The sequence below is a fragment of the Pagrus pagrus genome, assembly GCF_965226575.1.
Source record: "Pagrus pagrus genome assembly, chromosome: 12".
NCBI lineage: Eukaryota > Metazoa > Chordata > Actinopteri > Spariformes > Sparidae > Pagrus > Pagrus pagrus.
The window spans coordinates 15,531,810-15,549,204 of NC_140196.1; the positions used below are offsets into that span (position 1 = coordinate 15,531,810).

At 43.0% G+C, this 17,395-nt stretch overlaps 1 protein-coding gene across 13 annotated transcripts in view; it reads right to left on the reverse strand.

The window, feature by feature from the left end:
* ptprfb (protein tyrosine phosphatase receptor type Fb) overlaps window positions 1–17,395 on the reverse strand; it is a 169,702-nt gene that overhangs the window by 45,339 nt on the left and 106,968 nt on the right. For 5 of the 13 annotated variants that reach the window (XM_084369366.1, XM_084369362.1, XM_084369364.1 and 2 more), the window contains 8 exons: window positions 16,321–16,902; window positions 15,601–15,734; window positions 14,752–14,896; window positions 11,495–11,800; window positions 10,446–10,639; window positions 5,022–5,048; window positions 1,703–1,820; window positions 666–1,238 (listed from right to left, as the gene is read on the reverse strand). In XM_084369366.1, coding sequence (XP_084225492.1) covers window positions 666–1,238; window positions 1,703–1,820; window positions 5,022–5,048; window positions 10,446–10,639; window positions 11,495–11,800; window positions 14,752–14,896; window positions 15,601–15,734; window positions 16,321–16,902 — 2,079 coding nt within the window. The remainder of the gene's footprint in view (window positions 1–665; window positions 1,239–1,702; window positions 1,821–5,021; window positions 5,049–10,445; window positions 10,640–11,494; window positions 11,801–14,751; window positions 14,897–15,600; window positions 15,735–16,320; window positions 16,903–17,395) is intronic. The other 8 variants (XM_084369363.1, XM_084369357.1, XM_084369365.1 and 5 more) reach the window with 3 other exon arrangements.

Below are 17,395 nucleotides of genomic sequence, written 5' to 3' on the forward strand. Positions count from 1 at the left end.
TATACTTATTCCTCCTAGTTCTAGCTTAATACTTGTTAAAACAAAACATATCAGAGACATTTACTGGTAATCAAGAAAAACTTATTAAACAAAAGATCTCCTGAAGGTCTGTCCCAATCGTACCAGGGCTTATCAAAGACATACGCAACAGGCAAAGACCTCTGCGATTACCAAGAAATGTATGTGGCACTGTGAGTGACGACATGTGTCTTAAAATAGGTATCACTCGCAACTGGTTATAAATAAGAAATCTCCATTTATAAAATCATAAAATGTACAAAGACATGCATGCAGGGTACGCTTTAGATTTGTGTCTAATGGGGGGGGATGAGGTGGCATGGTAATGTGACTGTAGCGTGTAATGAGATTAGTACTCTATAAATCAATAAACACAGTGCTGTACTGTACTGAGTGGTAGATGAGAAAGACGTGGCAGTGATAAAGCCAGAAAAAGAGCCAGTTATAGCGTGCTCTAAATACATGCAGGTGGTGTTCACCCATATGCTCGTGTATGTTTTGGTCTAGGTTGCATGTGTAGATGTGGAGAAGTGAGTGTGTGATGATTATGTGAGCCTGTCTTAAACCCTGATTTTATGTTTGCAAATCAAACACCTCTGACGTGTTTATGCATAAATGTCAGTCATGTGTGTGAGGAGTTATCCTACCATTCGACATGGTCCTGCTCTGAATGCTGGGGCTGAGGGGTCCCGCGCCCTTGCTGGTGAACGCCTGCACCCGGATGTCGTAGGTGGTGTCAGGATTAAGGCCCTGGATAGTCATGTGCGTGTCAGCTGTGCGGTTGGTGGTGTTCTGATGGCTGTTGATGTCCCTGTACACAACCACGTAATGTACGATCTTGCCATTCCTTTCGGCAAGCAGCGGGGGATCCCAGGTCAGCTGGGTGCTTGACTGGGTCAATCCTGTTACTTGCAGGTTGAACGGGAATCCTGAAGGCACGTCTTCAGGTGTGCTGATCTCCTTTACATAGGCCTCGCCGATGCCAGCACGGTTGCGGGCGCTCAGGCGGAAGACATAAGTGGCGCCTTTATGCAGCCCAGTGACGGTGTAATGGTCATCCGTTTTTCTCAGCTCGCGTGAGGTGTAGTTTTCCTCATCAGTGCGTTTGTACTGCAGCTGGTAACCCATCAGCTCCCCCACCATTTCCTTAGGTGGCTGCCACTGAATCAGCGCTGTGTTGCCCATGGTGGTGCTGATCATCATAGTGGGCCTGCCTGGCACTGAAAAAAGATTGAAGTAGAAATAAAATAATATGTTGTGATGTAATTCCTCTTAATATGCCACAACTGATAAACGACTCTCAAATTTAAGGTAACAGTTCAAAATTTGGGAAAATTTCAGGGGAAAAATTATCATATCTGTCCATTAAATATACAGCTAGAAAAAGGAGCTGGTTAGCTTAGCTTAGCATTAAGACTGGAAACAGCGAGTCTTTTCCTTTGGTTAAGAAGATTTATACCTGAAAATTGACCTTTATAACAAATATCCACCAACAGGGAGCTTAAATGAAGCATATGATGGTTACAACAGCAGCACAACAGCACTCCACTAAAACTAACATGACATTGCAGACACATGGACAGCCTTCTAATCATAGTACCGTCTTGAATTAGGGAGACTGAGGTTGTGTGTTTTAAGCCTTAAAGATAATACAGCAGTATTCACTGATAAAACCAACACTGACCTGCTCCAGTCGTGGTGATAACTTTAGCTTTGCTACGAGCTCCGTCTCCCTTGGTGGTGTATGCTGCCACGGTGACAGAGTAGGTGGTTTCAGACTGCAGCCCACCAATGATGGCCTCCTGCAAAATGGAAAAATCACAGGGTCAGAGGTTAAAAGGAATCAGTGAGCCTGAGCACCTCAACGGCGAAAAAAAAAAAAAAAAAAAACCCAAAACAAAATAAAAACACCACTCACACAAGCTCCTATCCCCTCGCAAAACACACAGCACCAAAGGAAACCATAACATTTTGAAACACCCTTCTCTATCCACTTTTATTTTCTTGATAAATTTACCATTAACAGGACACTAAACATTTCAAGTATTTAACAGAGAGAAGTCTTTAAGGCACACAAACAGGGCCAGGAACTTTTCTTAAGTCAAGAAAAACTCCTGTGCCCAAACGTCACACGCTGAACCCATTAACCAATAAACCAACCAAATGAACTCAAACATCACCAGTGTGTCAGTGTTCATGTCTGCTGCATGGATATGCATGAGGCTACGAATCCCAGAGGAGTTAAGGATCATCACTACACTGCAGTCTGTAAAGGAGCATTAATAGTCCACTTCTGACTGTGGAGCATATCTTATAAATCTCTTGATTTTAAAGATAAAAAAAGCTTCAGTCAGATGTTAAACATTTCCTTTTTTAAATAATGAAGATGGAATCTTGGTGTTTATTGTCCTCTGGATTCCCATGTCAGTTGGTCTGAATCTCTGCACAAAAACACAGACACACTAAGGTGGTTGACATAACAGTGATTCAACAGTCAGGAACAAACAGACAACTGAGTTAATTCACTGCTGTTGTTAACCTGCTGCAGTGCTGGCACTCACTTCACCAGTCTGCATCAGTCTGAATAAAAACACACCCACACACGCCGGAATTAAACACTCTGTGAGCTTGAACAAAACCCATGTTTAAACAGACATACATACACATACATCAATGCACGTACTCACCAGTGTACTGTATATAAACTGTATATAAAACACACACTAATAATGCATGCACGCTCAGACACACCATAAATGTGCACATGTGCACCCACACAATGATACACGCAGACATGAGCACACACTCGATACCGAGAACAAATTAATGCCTGCGGCTTGAGCACACATGCTGGAGTTGTCTGTTTCTGACTGGGGCCACTGAGAGGACGAATACGGCAATGCCTACCAGCCTTCCTGCCGGAACTCCTCGCAAGCTTCTGATACTCTTGGAATATAATACGGCTTTGCCCTATTGCTGTTTCTCTAACTAATGAAGTTTTAATTTCGTACCCATAGAAGAACGTTTAACAGTCTATATAAGCCAGCTCTGTTTGACAATGCTTTTTACTGCCCCTCTTTTTAAGGGACATTCGGCGCTCCCATACTAGCCTTTAAGAGAGACGGGGGAGAAAATGCTAAATTACTGTATCATAAAACCATTTTAACTTTATGGAGGAAGTCTCATTACTTTAATCATACAAAATAGCTTTAACAGTCTCAGTAGTGGCAGCCGCAAAGATCTTTTCCCCCTATTCTGGCAAGGTCAAATTGGGTCTAGTAACACTTTTGAAACTCAGCATAAAATAGAAAAAGCGAGGCTTCAAAGTTTCCTTCAGAGCAAATGCTTAGAGCAGCACCAAAGGGCATTACAGAGATTATCAAGTCGACTAGTTATAGAAATGGATTCTTCTCTACAAGCCTCCGTATAACACCATCCTCACTAGGGCAGAAAACGCCAGGGGAAAAATGGGAGCATTGTTATATTAAATATATACACTTCAGATATTTTTTTATATTATATAAATAATATATGTTTTCTGTTAGTGATGATTTGCAATAAATAATAATAATAATAATAATAATAATAATAATGAATAAATAAATAAAAGAATGTCATTATCATCTGAAAAACAAAAAAATGTCTAAAATCCTCCTCCCTCTGAGCATGCCATTGGTCAACAAGAAATGCCAATGTTTTTGCTGTTGACATCTGTCTGTGGCAAGTCACACTACATTAGTTACCTGGCACACAGACTGCTATCGCCTAAACATGGCTGCTAAAGAAATAATAAAGATGTGTGAACAGATGTCTTCCTGTGACAGTGTCTAGCTCCGTGTCTGTCAGGTGTTAATCAACACGTTAAGAGGAGAGGGAGAGGAGGCAATTCTGACTCATGCCATGTGGGTGTAGCTGAAGAAATCTGGCCATTTGTGATGTGCAAACAGATTTCTGTTTAACTGGCTGTTATCAAATAAATAAAACGATCTTCGCACATCCCGCTGGCTGATTTCTAAAGAAAGCAAAAACATCCAGTGTTGATATGTAAACAGATGAACAAAAACACTCAGCATCCGTCAACCTCTGGGGGTGGTCACTTGACTGATTAACCAGTTTTCTATAAGACAGCAAACAAGTGCCCTAAATTGCTCAAATTAATTCTTTGATGCCTCTCCTTACAAGCTATAAACCTTTTTATTTTAAAAAACAACTCTTGTTTTGCCCTTGTTTGAATGCTGAAAACTATGTCTCCTATTCTGGCAGGTTTCTATTGAATTTCTGACGAGGAACAGTAAGTGGCTCTGCATTTATGCCAGTGCAATATGACGTCTAGGAGGTAATAAGCCATAACAAAGGGCTGCGTGACAGCCATGGAACAGTGAGCTGCCATCCAGGCAAATGAAAAGAACATGAAAGGCTGGTGGAAATCTTGGAGATGTGTGGAGCTGATAAAAAACCCACAGCTCCTCCCCTCAGATAGACATGTCATCTGGAACAGTAGGTGAGACAGCAGGTTAGGTGAGCCTGATTAATGTCAGCATCACACCGGGATAGTGACACTCAGGCTCTGACTGTACTATGCGCTCAGTGACGGAGGAAAGCACTGCATGCTCGCTGCAGTAAGTGCCTCAGATCTGAGTGAATGCCCAGCTGTTACCACGAGTTTTTCTTATGGTAAAATGTTGAAAAATGAGACCATTGGAAATAATCCTCATGCTTTGTGGTTGAAGTACATACACATATACATAAACATAAAAAACAGGAATCATTAAGACACACGTATCTTGCTGTGGTTATGATGGGGTTATGATCTTTCATGAGGATTCACACTGAGTGGATTACAAGCACGGCACACACAGAAATAAACACACACACACACACACACACACATAAACACACACGCAACTCATAATCCACAAGCACACACAGCACCCCCAAAATTGAAGAGGGGAGAAGAGCCTGCCCTGCAAGACAACCCAGCAGCACACATGAGGTTTACTCACATGCTCGGTGGACTCGTCAATATTCCACTGATGGGAGAGAAGACACAGGACACAGGGCGGGGAGAGAAATGAGTCAGAGACAACACAACAGGCGTAGAAAAAAAGCGCTTGTCTTTTTTTCACTCCAAGACAGATGAATGTAGGTGTCAACAGAGTCATGCAGTAGACAAAAAACAAAGAGGGAGAGAGTGATGGAAGAGAAGAAATAAAGAAAAAAGAAGTGACGACAAGTTGAGTGGCATAAAACAAATTGTGTAGCCAAGTTGAGCAATGGTTGTGAAATGCATTATTGTTTATGATGCACTGTCTTGTTCCTCATTTGCCCATGAATCCAATAAAAACCTCTCTCTTCCTTAATCACTGAATACCTCAATTCAGTATGATAACTATCTAACCGTGGATATAAAGCAAGACTCTCCGGAGCATTTCCTCTTGCCTTTCAGGAATGGAGGGAGGGCCTTTTATTCATTATATTTCAATATGTTTTCAAAATGTTCTCCCTGCTCACTGTGCTTGGCCAAGTGATTCCCGGGGGAAGTGAAAGCCCATTTCGTGCCGCGGGGCTCCGTCGGTGCCGAGCGTAAAATCCTATTACCAGTGCTGCTATGCTAGCCCTGTGACATCAAACACCATCGATGCAGAACGCAACTGCTGGTGTTTACCAGCAACTTGCTCCACTGTTCAGTCGCTGCAAAGGAGTTTGCTGATGGGTGACCTGGCTGACAAGGGGCAGCAGAGATGACACTGGTGACACTGATGTGGGACAAAATGGGGAACATAGATGGAAGGGAGGATGAGGAAGAAGGGTGGGTGAGGGTGGTGGTGGTAAGAGATTACGTATGGAGTTAACAGGAACACTGGGGGAGAAGGAGGAGAGCAATGATGACATGAGGGGATTGGTATATTGTAGTAATATTGTATTTTCTCCTCTACCTCTATCAGTATCAATCCATGCACAAAGTTTGGGTTTTATTTGTCAAGATCAGATGTTTCAGATTTCCATTTTCCGCAATAATAACAATACATCGGAGGTGAATGGAATTGGTTTTGTTCACATCATTGAAAAATATAACAGCTTTCAGTTTGTTACCTCAACAGCAAAACTGCAGCGCAAACAACATTAAGGGTCATCAGTCCGATACCTAAACACTGTCAAATGAGACTTTGCAGCTGTTTGTCATAATTACCATAAGTGCACAATCATGCAGCTGCTATCATTAAATATAATGCAACTTTTAAATGTTATGATCATTTTGGAAAATTACTGAGTTGTTTATAACAACAAAGTAATACCTTTCCAAATGTTAAATTAGTCGTTTTTCCATGGAATATTAACTAATTCTATTGTAAGTTGACTTTTCTCCAGCTAAAAGGTTTAAAAACGACCCTGGGCGGCTCTAAACAACAAGTTACAGCAAGCATCTGCAGCAATTTATCTGATTTCTTCTTGTAGAAATAATGCTTAAGCCTATGGCTCATTTAATGTTATTTAGACCATAACTTTATCAAATCTAAATCTCACTATTGTAAGCAAAACTACAAGTAGATATTTTCATTAAATTGTTCAACCCTAAACCAAATCTATGTGTTTAAGATCTAGATACCATTAGAGGTAATTAAGAGAATATGTCTTTTTGTAATTTGGTGAACTTTTTCTTTAAGAAGAAGAGCATGAAGCTAACACAGTACGTAAAGCCTTGAAGACAAAATTCATCAGTGCTACCTGCCCAACTGCTTGTCCAACTTTCCTTTCGTGCCACGCCAGACTTTCACAAACAGAGAGAGCGAGTCTCACACTCGCACACTCTGCTGATTCATTGTGCACTGAGAGAGACCGTGTTCATCATCCTCCATTGACTGTTGGCATATGAAAAGACAAAAGACCCAACTTCTCCGCCCTCCTCCCAGTGGACGAGTCTTTATCACCAACCAGCTAACTGAAGCATAAGGGAGGTTTCTGTATGGTCCCAGTTGCGACTGGTCGACACACATGGCGCATTAAGAAGTGCTGCCTCATGCTCCCCTGACATGGCGGGGCACTAAATAGTACCATTTAAGAACAGCTGCTACTTAACTCCATGAATAACAGTTTGTGACGTGCCTAATTGCTTAATTTGTTTACCGTCGACTCCACTCAGTATGTCAACAGAGCAGCGAACACATTAAGGTTCGGAAGAGTTCCTATCTCATCTTGGGCTTAATCCCTTTCTATCGCAACTGCTCTTGCTTTCTGCTTAAATCCATGGGAGAATTATAAATTATCCCCCATTTATATTTCGAATGCCAACGCAAGCTGAAAACACATCATTGCTGATAAGCGTCGTTTGTGGAAACGGAGCGGTATAATTTGCAGGCGGGTGAATGCAAATGTGATGACATGGGCTGAGATGTGTGGCTATAAAAATGGGAACGAGGGGGGGAACGAGTGATGTGGAAGAGAAGGAGCTGTCATGATTGATGGAGTGAAACGGGCTGAGGTGCTTCTTTTCTCTTTTTTTTCCGATTCACATTCAACTCCAATCTGAGGCAGTGAAGGCCGCTGAGGCAGTGAAGCATCGCCTCGCTTGCTCCCACACACAAACGCGCGCACACCACAAAAACGCATGAGTGGTCAAACAAAATGAACCTGGAAAAGTAGTGCTGAATAAAAGCAAACTTGTGCAGGAAGGCAAACTTGTGCAGAAAATGTATAGCGCATATGGTGGATAATGGCCTCGAACTCAATCACGCCATTTTCTGCCAACTTTTATAGATGGGTAAATGAAAAACATCAGCCTAGAGGTTGCTGTGTGTGCATAGTGATGAAGCAGGCTATGTGGTGTGGACCTGCCCACTCAGGTTCAGGCCACTTTCCCAATAGAAAAACAGTTGGAAAGGGGTCGATAACATCACAGTTAACATGGCCTGTGGTTTAAATTTAGCAGGGAAATGAGGGCGCTGTGTGGGCTCCTGCTTGAAAAGAAAAAGAGGCGCTTAACCCGCCCACGCACAGGCAAGCTTTCCTAGCTCTCCTCCCAGCGTTTCAGCTAACCCTGAGAGAGGGTGAAGGAGCCAGAAACAGAGAGACAAGACAAGGGGAGAGGTGATAGTGATTTTGACAGAATCTGCAATCCAATCAGTCAGCTTAGATTTGGGATTGAAGTCTAAGGTGAGGTTGAGCTATGTTGCGAGAGCCCTGGAAAATCTGGATTTTTTTTCCACCTCCTGGCAGGCTTACTGTGCATCCAATGCAGGTGAAAGGTGGATATGGAACTGATTTCACAACACATTAGGCAAATTCTTGAGAGAAACTCTATGGGATGTGCCAAGATAGAAGAAAATTGTTTTTTTCCTTTTATTTATCATCAATTACAGGTGTGCGTTTGAGGGATTTGCATGAGTCTAGGATGAGTCATGAACTCTTCTCAGCCAGCTGGAACGCCTACTACAAGGTTGATCGCAGCAGAGTGCATGTTTGCTCATGTTATCTGGGTTGTTTTTTCCACTCGTTGTTGGGGTACGGGAATGGAAAGATGTGTAAGAAAAGGAGCGATTGTTCTAAAAACCAGTTGGGCGAATGCGGACAAGGGAGTGTCGGCTGACTGTGTGGTCTTTAATGAAGTCTGGGCAGGTCCTTGCAGGTTGGCTACGCAGTGCTGTCTCATGGAAAACAATCTGTTGAGATGACTCAATCAAGGGTAACCAACCTGCACGCAAGCCTCTGGTAATTACTCAACCGGCTTCTCAGGCAAGAAGGGTGCAAAAGGAGGACACGAGAGAAAGGGAGGGGAGTTGGAGGGAGGGAGAAAAGGAAAAAGTCCTTTTATGTTTTTCATAAAAGGAGGGAGGAAAAATTCAGGTTTCTGCCAGGGTGGGGAGTTTGAGTTTGAGAGGTGTGCTGGACACCAAACTGGAACCTGAGAGCTGTTCTGAGCGCCAAATTGCAGTGTGTCTTTGTGTTTATTGTGTGAACCTGGCACAAATGAGACATGGCGGGGAGTATTGTTTGCACAACAAGTAGGGTCATGTTCAGTTCAGTTTTCACAATGCAAAACAAAGTCACGCTAAACATGTCGACATCAGGAAAACACTTCCAAGAATACAAGCAGCCACCATGTTATTTTCTTCCTCCAGACCAGTCGGCGCTGTCCTGGCTGTCAAGCACTCTAGTACACAGTCAGATAACAATAAACGGTCAGCAGCAGCTGCCAGAAACTGCTGTTGTAAAACAAAGGTGTTGGATTGCGTTCGGGAGTTGAGGGTAGATCGTTTGGCCAGGTGATATCAGCCAGAGCCTCTCTTTTATAGTTATTCTCATCTCTGTCTGACCAAAATTAACTCATAATTTTATGCTAAGAAATTGCTATACATCCCCATGAGAGATGGGCCACTTGGGTGACTCATTATGTATTCACTAATGAACCCTTTACTCCACAACTGGGATCCACAGGCTTCCACTTAGCATCACGTGGGGTGTAGCACTTTTGACACGTTATTTCAAGGTGACTTTGACAGTGTTCTTCTGAAATTATAAGACTTAAGACAGTGAGGTGTTTTGCCAAAGCAAATGAGAGCATTGTGTACTGCCTGGGAACTGAACCGTCAACCTGTTGGTCTCCCTAAATGCTGCAACAAGGCATTTATCAGCAAACACCGCTCAGAGACACATGCAAGGCTGTTGGATTTTTTGTGGTGTTCCTGCGGCCAGGGAGCGATTACTTGTTCAAATGAGATGCTTCTGTGTGAGGCTATCGAGGGCGGCGAGTGAATGCGTGTTTGCGCAAATGTTTCTCCCGGCAAACAATCAGAAAGAGGCTCTTAAGCTGGTCTCCCTTCTCCCGGAGAGGGGGAAAAAGTGAGAGTGGGGTTTTTGGTTTTAAGATATTCATGAATCTCTGAATCCCTCTTAAGGATTACAATCTCTCATCCATCTCGCCATGTCACAGAGCTTTGGGGCGATCCGGAGCAGCCTGCATTAATGTGTAAAGGGCGACGTCAGGAAAAAAAAAATCTAATTCATAAACATGGTAACAAGGCAGTGCATATGTATTACTGCTAAAACCGCGAAGAGAGGTGCATTGATTCCACTAAGCTTCGTCCTGATGTAACACATATAAAATATTTAATAGCTATTACTGTAGAATTAGAATGGATCTTGTTACGACAGCTAATCCAAAGCTGTGGGAGCAGGGTACCAATTTAAAGTCAAATGTCACATGTGGAGAACGATGAAAAAAAGAGGGGAGGGGGGGTTACTGCAGTCGACAGAAAGAAAAATTCCATGTGTGTCACCCGGTATGGGGGAAATGAAGTGTGAACTCAGAGAATGGAAGGGAATAAGGGAGCGGTGAAGAATGAAAATAATGGGAAATGAACATAAGACGGCTACAGACAGTGAAAGAGAGACAAAGTAAGACTGGACAAGAGTAAGACATCATCCAGTACCTGGGCCTCTGGCAAAGCAACATCCATGATGTTAGGCTGGCCTCGCGGTTCGCCATTTTCAAGCCGAGAGAAGATGACTTGGTAGCCTCGGATTTGGCCGTGCTGCTTCCCTGGCAGGGGCGGCTTCCAGGTGACCCGGATCGCTGTGGAGTTTACGGCCTCAACCTCCAGCTTCCTCGGGGGTGCTCCCGGCACTGGAAACCAGAAAAAAAGGGGGAGAGAGGGAGGGAAAGCAGAGTGAGCCAGAGTAAGACAGAAAGAGATTGATGGACAGTGAGAGGGAGAAGAAGAGAGGAAAGAGAGACTCTAAATATGCTGAGTAGTCATTTTCCTCAGTTCATTGTGTTTTGTGATGAGGAGCCAAAAACATCAAAATAATGACTCCTGAGTTTTTTATAGACGTGGGTGCTCTTAAGAAGAAAGTGATAACAGATTTGGCCACGAATCAAAATCATCTTTACTCAATTTAGACCTTCAACGTCTACTGTGTCCCCAAAACACCCTATGCGGGACAGCATGTGGTCTAGCGATGTCTGTAATGCCCTTAATTCTGGTATGAAATTAGCTGTGTTGTAGCAAACTTCAAACACATTAATTATAGACGACTCTCTCTTAGGGGCAGCAGCTCTCTATCAGACTGCAAACAAAATGAGGAACGAGTGAGAGAAAGAGGCAAGAGCGATGGAACGGAGAGGGGGAGTTCTGCTCCACTTCTATTCCTCAGAACAGAAGAAAGAAAACAAGAAGGAATTTAAACAGTGAAATCAGAGGAAAGTGGTGCAGAGCTGAGGCCCTGGGGGTGATGAGCCTTAACCTGCTGTAGATGTAAAACGTTAAAGCTACGGAGGGCAAGCTGGAAAGAAGAAAAAAGAGAATGAGACACGCTCTGCTACCACTATCGCCTCATTATCTCAAAATTGATCAACAGGACACAGAGAAATGTGCAGTAGAAGTCGAGGAAAGCGAAGGAAAGTAGTGACAGGCAGCCCCCATCCACACAGATGTGAAGAGTCTGAGAGCACTCTGCTTAAAGGAAGGTGTTAACCTACCATCCTCTTTGGTTCTTATCCTCACTGGGGCACTCTCGGGGCCAGGGCCCACGTCAGTGTGTGCCCTCACCCACACCTGGTACTCAGTCCACTTCTCCAGGCCCTCCAGCACATAGCTAGTGGCGTCTGCGCCAATGTTGGGCACCTCATGCCGCTCTGTGTCCTCTCCAGCCATCGCCTGGTAGCTGACTGTGTAGCGCACAATGGCGCCGTGGCGGCTAGCAGCAGGCGGTGCCACCCAACTCACCTTGAGGCTGGTGGAGCTCAAGCTGACCAGATGTACCTCTTGAGGGGGGGCTGATGGGGCTGTAGGGGGAGGGGAGCACAACCACACGGAGGGGGGCACGGATCAAGCAAACAAAAAATTACAAAAACGCAAGCAAACATAAAGTAAAACTGGAAGCTTTTTGGACAGTGGTCAATGTAATTATTAAAATGGAAATGTCAAAGTTGATTATGAGTCACTTTCTGAGCATGTGAGACTCACAAATCATTTGTACTCATACTGTAGGTGATAAATTTTATATTACTACATTGCAAGTTTGAATGTAACATTTCCATTTTTCATACTGAATTCAAAAAGCTTCCATACTGAATAGGATTCTGCCTCCAGACTGAGATATTGGCTGCAAAAACACATTACCAGGCTACTGTTGAAGCTATGTCTGGCACTACATTTATGCACAAGGCCATGAAACTACAGGGTGGGCTGAATGGAATACAAAATGTGCCAAAATTTTACAAGGCAATGTTTTTATAAAGACGTAATTTGTCCCTAAATGCCCTCTCTGCTGCCTCTCGCAGTATGCAGAGGGAGCAATAAAGTGGCCATATATGTGTGAGAGTGTGAACAAGTGCTTGACAGTGTTGCCTGGTGTTCGCACATTGATGCAGAAGCTCTGGGCTTCATAACAGTGATGGTCGGACAAAGCTTAGTGCTGCATCTGAGATACGCTGGGCAGTCCGAAGTCATACATAAAGCTCTAATTTCATAATAAATAAAATGTGTGAATATTTGAGCTACTGTCAACATCTGGTTTGTAATGGAAAACAGCATTATCAGATTGCACAATTTCCTAAATGTTCCAGATTTACTACGGTCTGGAATAAGATACTGCAATAAAAAATATTAAATTGTTTACAACAGTTGCCGTATAAAGTACATGTAAATTCTCAAGTCCAGAGAAAAACAGAAAACCAATAAACTATTTCAAAATAGGGACAAGAACAACACTAAAAACGACCACAATAGCATTCGTACTTTACATGCATCTAATTCAATCAAACACCACAAAAAAGGCCCTTTCAAAAGAGAATAAAATGAACCGAGAAAAATATAACAATATTACAAATCATGCCCATGAAATTTATTTTTTAATAAACAGAGCAATGAACAGTTAGTTCAAATATGAATCCAAATACAACTAATAGAAGACCACCTTTTCAAATTATTAAGGCTTAACAAAAGAGAATCGAGTCTCATCAGATTTTACCTGGTCCACGAGAGAGTGGACAGAAAACTACAAAGCCCTGACTATAGCACACGTATTACAAAAAGGTTACAGACTGAATCAAAACAATGTGAATGATTTGCAGAATAAATTGTGATATTGAGGTCCTGATGAAAAATTTGCCAGATCAAAGTCAAATTGGACAAGGGGAAGACAACAAAACAGAAAATTCACACGCCTTGGAGGCAAAAATGAGCAAGACAAAAAGGGGGCTTTAAATAGAGATAACATTATAGATGAGGAAGATAAAGTATCTCTCTCTGTCTCTCTTTCATCCTGTTAAAGTCCAATACATAATTATTTGATCATATAAATTCAAGGTATATTATTCACACACATAACTGAAGAGTTTCAGTTGGAATAAACTGCATTTTGTGTTTCTCAACCAATCATTATTCAAGTATTGACCTGTTTTACTGATGTCTGTGCAAACAAAACACTAGCAGTTGTTGTCCGATATTTCGTCATGTATACGTCCTATGTTCTAATTATCTTGACTATTGTTACTGATATAATTTTCACTTTTAAGTCAGGCATCATGCAGCTTTATGGACTGAAGAGTTCTAAGCTGGGTAGTAGAGTTGCAGTTTTTGATCATATATAAACAGCAAAATAATGATAATAATAATAATAGCTTAGTTATGTTCATTGCTCTGAATCTTAAAAAAATGAAACAAAACATTTAAATGCAGCACAAGAAAATGTCACACTTCTCCACCGCTTTTTTCCAAAGGGAACCTTCCCAAAGCTGCCACTTCTTTCCTGCACACCGTCCATGTGGCGCATGAAGCCCAAATTCTGTTCTCGAAATTCTGTGTCCTTGTATCTCCAGCTGACAGGAGGCACAAGACTCTTCACCACTCATGATCTCAATTGACAGTTATATAACTCTGTGGTATTCACAGGTGTTGGCTCTTCTGGGATTGTGTCTGTCCTCATGGGGAAAGATTTAAAAAAGATGGATATCTATGCCTTCTGTCCAGTCAATTGTATTGTTCTCTAGTCTAGTGTTGCAACCACTGTGGTTGTGAAGACATGTTCATGAATTTCTTTGATGCATTTTAAAAGTTAACCCTAAAAATTGGTACCGTGACAATTTAAGCATGTCTCTTTTCTGTAGTTCCAACATTTCAACAAGTGTGATGCGTCATCTCTCTAGTGTACCAAATTAGAAAGGCACACTTACTCATGTGAACCTTTTGTTTTCAATACAATCTAGTTCTGTACAAAATGAGTGTGAGGCACAAATGCTCTGCACATAAGCCTCCTGGGTGAGCTGGTACAAGCGTGGTGCCACCACAGCGAAAAAATCAGCAGTCAGCTGGTAGAGTGACATTTTGCGTGCTGGCACTGTAAAAGCACATAATGATATGAGGCAAAATAACACAGCACAGCTCACAAATGTGGGAAAAGGACACAATAAACGTACCTTTGACACTGAACACAGGGCCTGCCCTCAGATAGATGGACAGGAGGGTTAGTGTTGGTGACAGAGGGGAAGTGGTGGGAGCGAGGGGCTGACCGGGATGGCTGCACTGTCAGCATTTTATGTTGCGCTGAAATTGACTTGACATTCAAGTTGCCAACGCTGTCTGATTTAAGCGCTATGAAACGCAACTTTGTCCTGCCTGAACCTAAACCTGTTTCAGCCGGCTGTGGGGGACTGTTACTCTACAGAATCACTGGTTAGTGGACAACAAGGAAAAGACAGATGAGAGAGACAAGGCAAAAAAATTATGGACTTACTGGACTGGGCGGTGCGAGCCTCGATAGGCTGGGTGTAGACGCCTAAACCCATCTCAGAACGGGCTGCCAGCGAGAAACGGTACAAGGTGTCAGGCTTTAGACCTTTCACAGCGTGGGAGCCCACTGGGTCGAAGGTCACATGTAACTAGAGAAAGATGGCAGTGGATTAAAAGCAAAGATAGTCACACAAGTCTTTTCATGGGTTGCGATATGGGGTAGTATTTGTTGAGGAATTAAATTCTGAAGCCTGCTTTCTCTTCCTCCTACATGCAGCCGAATTTGAGAGCAGCTTGTTCCAGAAACAAATTGTCTAGTTTACAAGTTGTGCTGTTGTCCAGCAGAGTTGAGCACAGGGCCACAACAACACTAAGAGACAGAGTAGAACAACTTTGCTGTCTGTTACTACAGTGAATCTTTCTCATATGCTGAGGAGTTGACTGCATTACTACTATAACATTGCTTCAGCCACAGCTTTCCATTCAGAGAAATTGCATCATAAAGAGCAAGAGTCATTTGTCTGCAAGATTTATTCGTCTGCAATCTCACAGCAGCATATGGGAAAAGAGTCAATCATAGACAGACAGACAGTCAGCCAGCCAGCCAGCCAGCCAGCCAGCCAGCCAGCCAGCCAGCCAGCTAGCTAGATAGATAGATAGATAGATAGATAGATAGATGGGTAGATGGATAGATAGACAGACAGATAGATAGACAGATAGACAGATAGATAGATAGATAGATAGATAGATAGATAGATAGATGGCATGACAGAGAGATAGCTTATGAAAGATGGTATGTAAGAGAGAAAACCAGGTCTTAAAATACTTATAACTTTCATGTTGTTATTCTAACCTTGTTGTCTGAGCCGTCCTCCCAGTACTCCAGTTCATACTTCGTGATGGGGTCCTGTACGGGCCACAGCCATGTTAGCATGATTTGGCTGTCCAACTCAGCTTCAGCCTCGAAGCTGGAGGGCTGTGCAGGGACTGTGTACAGAGAGAGGGGCGAGAGGACAGAGGTTGAAGAATAAAAAACAAAAAAGAGCACATTACTGAAGCTAAATGTTCTCCACAGTGTCAGCAGCAATAACCACCTCCACAAAACTGACTGTATGGGAAGGCATTTGCATAGGAAAGAGAAACTAGTTTTCAGATAGCCTTATAAGTCCTTTTACTCCTGATGCAGGTTCATACATAATAAAATACAGCATAGTTAACATTTCTGACCCTAAATGTAAGCATATGCGCACAGCTGACACAGGGAAAACGGGCACATTAGGGCTGGGCAACATATCGATATTTTATCATGATATGAGACTACATATAGTTCAAGATTTTGGACATGTTATATATTAGTATATATATTAGTGTTGCCTTTTCGTGGTTTTAAAGGCTGTGTTAAGTGATGTAATTTTCTGAACTGATCCACACCAATAGTCATCCCTAAAACATTAATTTTGAGGTATTTTCTGAAAAATATTGTAACATATGAGTTTGTTGCATAGTCTCAGTGCATATGAAAATTCACTCATTAATTAACACACAGAGCCACACATAGTGGTAGGCTGCTCACCTCCCTGCTGGGTTTTGACTTGCAGGATGTCAGAAGGTGGCCCGTCACCTACAGAGGTGAAGCCCAGCACCCTGAGGCTGTAGGTTATATCAGGAATCAGGCCTGAGATGGTGGTGAGACTGCTGTCATCGGTGTTGTGTTTCTGCCAGGCGCTAAGTGGAGCCGTCAGGTCTGAGCTGTAGTAGACCCGGTAGCCCCTGATTTGCCCGTTGGGTTCCTCGGGTGGTTCCCACTGGACCAGCATTGTGCTAGCACTCAGCATGCGAGCTTGGACATGCAGAGGTGGCGAGGAGGGGGCCTGTTCACCCGTGCGCGTCTCCACGGGGTCGCTGGGCGGCCCACGGCCGATGTTGTTGACAGCCATGACACGAAACTCATACTCAGAGTAAGGGCTAAGTCCACCAATGCTGTAACGGGTGGTTGCCACACCTTCCACTTCTTGGAAGCCGTTGTCTGAAGACTTGGCTCTGTACTGGATCATGTAGTAGGAGACAGGTTCTGGGTTTCCAGAGTCCCAGGTGAGAGTCACGCTGGTAGCTGTGGTCTCAGTCACAATGAGGGATGTGGGAGGCTTTGGCAAAGCTGAGGAGGGAGAAGCAGGGCATTAGCTTTCATGTCAAGACTGGGCTTTTAGAACTTGTGGGTAATTTGAGAAAAATAGGACGTCTGACACATTCGATACACTGATTCTCAAAATGTAGCCTGGTAGAGCTCAAATCAACTTCAGTGGCAAAAAGATATGACTGGTCATTTCTTCTTCTTGTAACTCATAGCACTGAATTGATTGCTTCATAAACTAATCCTTATACTGCTGTCAGCAGCCAATATCTTCAAATGAATAGCTGGAAGAGCAAGACTAAAATCTCAATATTGTGTCTTACAACTGGCCTGGTCATTACTGGCAATACAAGAAAATTGCAAAAGTGGTTCCTGTTGTGAGTGTCCGACAAACAAAACAGAGGGTCTTCATTGTGGCTTCGTTGAAGGAGGGGGTCTGTATTGCTGTGGTCCCTCTAAATGACTGTGACATTCTGTGTATCGATCAGCTGAGTGGAAAGAGGGATCAATAAAGACG